General features: G+C 60.0%; 2 protein-coding genes across 3 annotated transcripts in view; both read right to left on the minus strand.

Annotated features, from left to right (window-relative positions):
* Positions 1 to 2,920: 2,920 nt before the first annotated feature.
* RAX (retina and anterior neural fold homeobox) lies at positions 2,921 to 4,238 on the minus strand. 2 transcript variants are annotated; one of them, XM_027908942.1, is made up of 3 exons: positions 4,018 to 4,238; positions 3,621 to 3,915; positions 2,921 to 3,396 (listed from the first exon to the last, which is right to left on the minus strand). In XM_027908942.1, exons 1-3 carry the CDS (start codon positions 4,236 to 4,238, stop codon positions 2,923 to 2,925), a joined length of 990 nt encoding a protein of 329 aa, XP_027764743.1. In that variant the 3' UTR covers positions 2,921 to 2,922. The 2 variants fall into 2 exon arrangements, with proteins under 2 accessions (XP_027764743.1, XP_027764744.1); XM_027908943.1 differs by having other exon boundaries at positions 3,621 to 3,853; positions 3,980 to 4,238.
* Positions 4,239 to 6,174: 1,936 nt separating this feature from the next.
* CPLX4 (complexin 4) overlaps positions 6,175 to 6,410 on the minus strand; it is a 3,727-nt gene continuing 3,491 nt past the window's right edge. The window contains exon 3 of the mRNA XM_027908945.1: positions 6,175 to 6,402. Coding sequence (XP_027764746.1) covers positions 6,175 to 6,402 — 228 coding nt within the window. The remainder of the gene's footprint in view (positions 6,403 to 6,410) is intronic.

Here is a 6,410-nt window from a genome sequence, read left to right on the forward strand (position 1 = left end):
GCCATGAGGGGACCGAGGGGACAGGGGACCCCTGACCTGAGGGGACAGGGGACCTGCGGCCTGAGAGTTGAGGGGATAGGGGAGCCCTGGTCGTGAGGGGAGGGGGGGGACAGGAGACCCCCAGCCTGAGGGGACCGAGGGGACAAGGGAATCTCAGCCGTGAGGGGACCGAGGGGACAGGGGAACTCAGGCCGTGAGGGGACCGAGGGTAGAGGGGAGCTCGGCCTGAGGGGACTGAGGGGACAGGGGAGCTCGGCCTGAGGGGACTGAGGGGACAGGGGAGCTCGGCCTGAGGGGCCTGAGGGGATAAGGGACCCCGGCCTGAGGGGACTGAGGGGACAGGAGACCTCAGGCGGTGAGGGGAGCCCTGGCTGTGAGGGGACTGAGGGGAGAGGGGACACCCGGCCTGAGGGGACCGAGGGGACAAGGGAATCTCGGCCGTGAGGGGACGGAGGTGACAGGGGAGCCCTGGCCGTGATGGCGTGAGGGGATAGGGGAGCCCCGGCCCTGAGGGGACACCCGGTCTGAGGGGACTGAGGGGACAGGAAACCCCCGGCCTGAGGGATGAAAGGACAGAGGACCCTCGGCCTGAGGGATGAAAGGACAGAGGACCCTCGGCCTGAGGGGACTGAGGGGACAGGGGAGCCCCGGGGTTTGCCATCCCTCAGCCTCTCCCCTGAGCCCCCCGGGCTCTACAATCCCAACCTTAGCGGGGCAGAAACGTCACCTGACAGAGGGATGAGTGCCAGATGTCAGCAATTTTCACAGCGTGCTTTAGCAGAACACGCTGAGGGGAGACACGATATTGATTGGAGCAGAGAAAGTTGTCTGTCCCCTGCACTGCCACGTCCTCAGCAGAAGGGAAGAGTGTTGCCCTCAAGCGCAGCAGCTCAGGGCAGAAATCTGAGCTCTGTGTGTTTTCATCTCCCAGGGGATGGCGGCGAAGCATTTACACAGCCAGCCTGCTGCTCCTGACCCATCCCGGGACAGACACTGCAAAACCACGGCGCTGAGTCTCACATCTCTCCAAACTTGGCTTAAACAAGGTATCTTTTTGCTAATTTTTTTGATTACCGACCGAATTTTCCACCAGGATGGGAAGGGAGATCAGAACACGCTTGCTGCTGAGAAATGGTGATGCCGAGACCAAGTTCCACCACGGTGTTTCCCTCACAATTATCCACTCGCTGGCATTTTTTTATCGACGTTATTCGAGCATAAACACTAAAAATCCTGCCTTGTTAACGCAGTTTAAGCAAAAGGAGAAGCAGACCACTGGGCGAAGGCCACAGCTAAGAGCCTTAGCAAAGTCAGAGCAAAGAAGTGGTTAAGGATCTAGATGATTTAATCCAGTTTTAAGAAAAGGGTTTTACAGGGAGCAATTAGATGCTGTTTAAGGAATTAATCACTAATGGGTCATTAACTCTGACTGCCATTGTACAGTTAACAAGCCGCGGCAGGATTATTAGACTCAGCACCCAATTAAGGAGGGAGAAGACATTTCCAACCAAACGAACAAACGAGCTTTTTAAAAACGGAAAGGGACAATTTAAAGGAAAGTGGTGGTGGGGGAAAAAACCAGAAAGCTGGGAGTTTGCGCTCGTGTCCAGCTGGTAAAATATTTATTTTTTTAGCCAGAAACTCGGAGCTTTCCTTGACGGCACAGGGTGCTGACAGCCGATGAGGAAGTCGGGTGGGGGGGGGTCTTTCCGATGGTTTTACAGGAAAACTGGAAGCAACAGGGGAGGGGAAAAAAAGGAAGGGCAGCGGTGTCAAAATGTGGGAAAGACCTAAAAGACCTAAAACCCGACGCAACAAGCTGGGGGAGAGAGAGAGAGAGAGAAAAAGGCATTTGGAAAAAAAAAAAACAAGAGATGCCCATTACGATCTTTAAAAGCAGCCCCGCGGACAATGAAGTGGGGGGCTGCTTGGGGAGAAGGGATGTTTCGAAAACTGCTGCCGGAGGTTAAAAAGCTCCCCGAAGCGAAGCTGACCAAAGTTGACATCCCCGGTGCTGACGGGAGCCTTCAAAGATCGGCGCAGATTGGCAAAATATAATTAGACGCCGGGCCCTTTGTCTGGCCACGACGAGTGGGAAATGGGGAAAGGAGAGGGCTCCCAAGTCCGCATTGAATCGTCCCCCCCCATCCCCCCCGAACACAATGAGGGCACTTGTGCATCTTTCTCTCCCTTCCCTAATGAGAAACGTTAATTGCCACAACCTCCCGAGTGTGTAGAGGTGGAGGGGCAGGGGGTGTTTTCATTTACGGCGTCTCGGCCCCATTAGAGGCCGTAACGGAGATGATGGAAAATAAAAGATGCTGCAGTTGGGGTTTGGGCGGGCAGGGGGGAGCGGGCACGGCCGTGCCAGCCTCGCTGGGCAGGCAGGGCGGGCAGAATTTAGGGTTGAGGCTGAGACCCACTGGGGACCCTCATCTGACCCCTCCTGTCCTGCCGCTGGAGGAGGAGGAGGAGGAGGGAGCGAAGAATCCCCAGCCGGGCATCTCCCACCCTTCCACATCCTCCCACTGCAGATGTGGGGGGGAAAAAAAAAAAAGCAGAACCCCCTCCCCGGGTGTGATGGGACACCTGGGCACCCCACACAGCTCTTTGCCCCTGCTACTGCAGCTTTTATCGCCGAGAGGAGACACAACAAAAGAGATCTTTTTTTTTGGGGTTTTTTTTTGGTTTTTTTTTCCTAAGCTAGGATCGGGCCCCCCCCCCCAACTCTTCGGGGGGGGGGAAAAAAAAGGGAATTTTCCAAGGGAGCCACAAAATACAAAGCGAGTCAAGGCGCGAGGCGGAGGGGATGGGGATGGGGAGAATGGAAAGGCAAAAGGGACGAGCCCTCCCGTGGGTCCCCTCGATCGCTCGATCGTCCCGGGCCGGGCGGAGCCTTTCCCCCCCTGCGGGTGGGGCAGTTCAGATGGTCTGCCAGGGCTTGCCGATGGACTGGATGTGCTCCTTGGCCTTGAGGCGCAGGGCGGCGATGCTGGTGTTGCGCGGGTCGGCCTCGTCCAAGGGGAACTTGTCCACAAAGGTGGCCCCGCACTGGTAAGGCGGCGGTGGAGGCGGCGGAGGCGGAGGTGGCCCCATGGCCCCCAGGGGCTGCAGGGTGACGGCCGGAGAGTTCAGGAACGAGGGCGGCGGCGGCGGCGGGGTGAAGCTGCCGCCGGCCGGCGAGCCCACGAAGCCGGGCAGGCTCTGCAAGGCCGTGCCGCCGGGCACGGGTGGGCTCAGCCACGTCTCCAAGGGCAGGTTGGTGCTCAGGGCGCCCATGGGCGTCGCCTGAGGCGAGCGGTTGAAGGAGAGGATGGGCGAGTCCTGCAGCTTCATGGAGGTCACCTCCAGCTTCTCCTGCCGCCTCCACTTGGCCCGGCGGTTCTGAAACCACACCTGCAAGCACAGCCGCGGCAGTGGAGCCCCGGGGAGGGGGCGGCGATGAGACAGAGCCCGGGCACAAAGGGGGTCGGGGGGTTCCCCGCGGCAGAACCCGTCCACCCTCCGCCACCCCACTCGCGGCATCCCCGGCTTGGGACACACCCCGAGACCCGGCGGGATCCACGCACCGGGCCACCCACGGGTGACTCCCCGACGGCGGGGGGGGGATCGGGCGTTACCTGGACGCGGACCTCGGGCAGGTTGACCTTCATGGCCAGCTCCTCGCGGCTGTACACGTCGGGGTAGTGGGACTTCTCGAAGGCGCGCTCCAGCTCGTGGAGCTGGTAGGTGGTGAAGGTGGTGCGGTTGCGCCGGTGTTTCTTCTTGGGCTGCTGCTCCTCGTCCGACGCTTTGCCCTCGCCGCTGCTGCCGGCGGGCAGCTCGGGGCTGGCGCTGCCGGGGCAGAACGGCTCTAGGAGTGGGGGGGGGGGGGGGGGGGGGGGGGGGGGAAAACCCGCGGGTCCCCCGCGGGATCTGAACGCGAGGGGCCTTTCCCCAACCCGACCCTTCCCTTTCCCCCCCCCCTCGGGGCGCTCACCTTGGAAGCGCTCGGCTCGGCCCCGCGGCTCTGCCGGCGGCGGCGGCGGCTCCGCGGGCACCTTGGGCAGGCAATGCCGCGGCCCCCTCCGATCCGCCTCCTTGGCCGCGCCGTCGGGCGGGAAAGCTCCCAACAACCCGTCGTCCTTGGGGAAGCCCAGGATGGCCTCGATGCTGTGCAGCCTCGACGGGTTGCCCCCTGCGCCGGGGGGCGAGAAGGCGCCCTCGGCCATGGCGAGCGGGGCGCCGGGAGGGTGCATGAGGCGGCCGGCCCGGGGCCCCGGCGCGGGCAGCTCTGGCACGGAGCCTCCCGGGCGGCTTTGGCCTCCTCGGGGCGGGGGAGGAGTGCCGGGGGGCGGTGGGACACGAGCAAGAAGGCGAGGAGGAGGAGGAGGAGGAGGAGGAGGAGGAGGGGGAGAGGCAGGGCAGGGCATCCCCCTCGAGCCCCCGCCCCGCCCCGGCCGGAGCCGGTCGATGCCATCCGGGAGGGGCAATCAGGGCAGGGCAGGGCTCTGCGGGGAAAGCCAGCCTTGACTCAGCGGGCAAGAGAGGGAGCCCGGCGGTCCCCTCGTTGGGAGCGGCTCTGGGATCGTTTCTCTGGTTTTTTTTTTACCCGACGGCTCCGGCGCGCAAATCAATCCCTGCCGGATGATGATGATGATGATGATGATGATGGATCGGATGGTGCCCCGCGGGAGGATCCGGGCTGGCTCGGGGGGGGGTGATTGAATTGGGGGGGTAAATTAGCAGGTGCCCCGCGGGATTCTTGAATTTCCACGCCGAGGGGTGAAAGGAGGAGGGCTCGGCCTTTAAGACTTCCCTCGCTTTTGTGAGGAAACTTCCCGAGATGCTGGCGTGGATCAGAACCGCGAGTGGGGCTGGGGGGGCGCATCGCTTTGGACTTGGTTTGGGGGAAGATGCGGACGCGCCACTAACCAGAAAAACCCCTCTCCCACCTCCGTATTTGTTGCTGCTTTCCTCTGTCGATCAATTTTTTTCACTCTGGCACCCGAAAGAACTCGTCAAGCCCTCCTTTTTTAGGGAGGGAGAGAGAGACAAGCAAAGGTTAGCGTGGCTTTTGTGGCCGACAGAAAAAAAAGCGCGAGTGGGTGCCATTGTGGGGGCAGCGGAGGGTACTCAAAGCAATCAGTCGGGGGCCATTGTGCCGCCGTAATCTACATGTGTGTTTCCCCAGCACTCCATTCACGCGGCTGAATGGCCTGGGCAATGTCCCTAATTTCTCCTTCGCGGCTGGGTGGGGGGTGATTTACACAAAACACCAGAAATCTTCATCCCCTGAAAGCCCCGAGGAAGGCGCTGTCGATGCCTTGCTGCTTTTTTTTTTTTTTCCAACCTGCTGATTTTTCTTTGCCCCGGGAGAGCCGGTGGAGTTTTTCCCCAAGCCCTGACAGGGGGTGTAAATAAATGCTGTAAATTGCTGCGGTGGCAGCTCCAGAGGGAGGGAGGGAGGGAGGTTGGTCCCAGCTCCACGCCAGAATTAACGCAATCCCTTCTTGCCTTCTTGTGTTTTCCAATTAGCCTAATTGAATTCCGATTGCTGCCGAGTGGGCCCTGCGGACGTTTATCTTTGATGGGATGACCGAGCCTCGAGCTCCAGCGATCCTCTTAACGCTCTAAGAACCTCCCCAAATCCACAGGTAGGGGCTCCCACGTGACCCAACCGATTAATCGGCACCAGAGCCACCTCCCCCTCTGATAACTTTGTCAGGACGTCCCAGCCACGGTTCGGGCGTTCCCAAAAGCGGAAAGGCTGATGAAAAGTTTGATCCTTAAATTCAAATTACCGTTTCTGCTCGGGGGAGGGGGAGACGGCGACACCATTTTTATAAGAAACATCAGCATTTATTTCCGACAGCGCTATTAAAATTCACCTCTACCCGACGCACAGCAATTACCACGTCACTAAACTTCCCCCCCGATTTTAATAGCAAGGAAAAAAAGGCACATTTTTTTTTTCCCCCCTCCCCTAATCGCTTTTTTTTTTTTAATCTATTTTTGATTTACGTCAAGAATTTTAGGAGCCGTAAATTGTCCGCCCCTCCCCCCTCGGGGGGGTTTGGAGTCTTTCTCTCCTCCCTTTTCCCTATGTGTAAGTGGAATGTTCTAGAGCTAAGCGCCCTCCCCCTCCCTCCCGCGGTCCTGGCGGTGACGTCACTGGAGTGATGACGTCACCTCCTACATCACGGAACACTTCTGCTCGGCCGCTTGTTTCATCTCAGTGAAAGTGGCCTGGGCCTTCTCTTTGATGGCGTCCATGTCCATGTTCTGGATGTTCTGCAGCTGGCCCAGGATGGAATCCTTGTCCTCCTCCTCCTCCTGGTCCTGCGCCACCATCTTCTGCAGATCTTCGGGCAAGCCCACGTCATCTCCCGCCATCTGGATCTGGTTCTCGTCCAGCTCGCTCTGAAAGA

Source organism: Empidonax traillii, unplaced genomic scaffold, assembly GCF_003031625.1.
Source record: "Empidonax traillii isolate 1590-97213 ecotype Southwest subspecies unplaced genomic scaffold, ASM303162v1 scaffold1891:size52138, whole genome shotgun sequence".
Classification (NCBI taxonomy): Eukaryota; Metazoa; Chordata; class Aves; order Passeriformes; family Tyrannidae; genus Empidonax; species Empidonax traillii.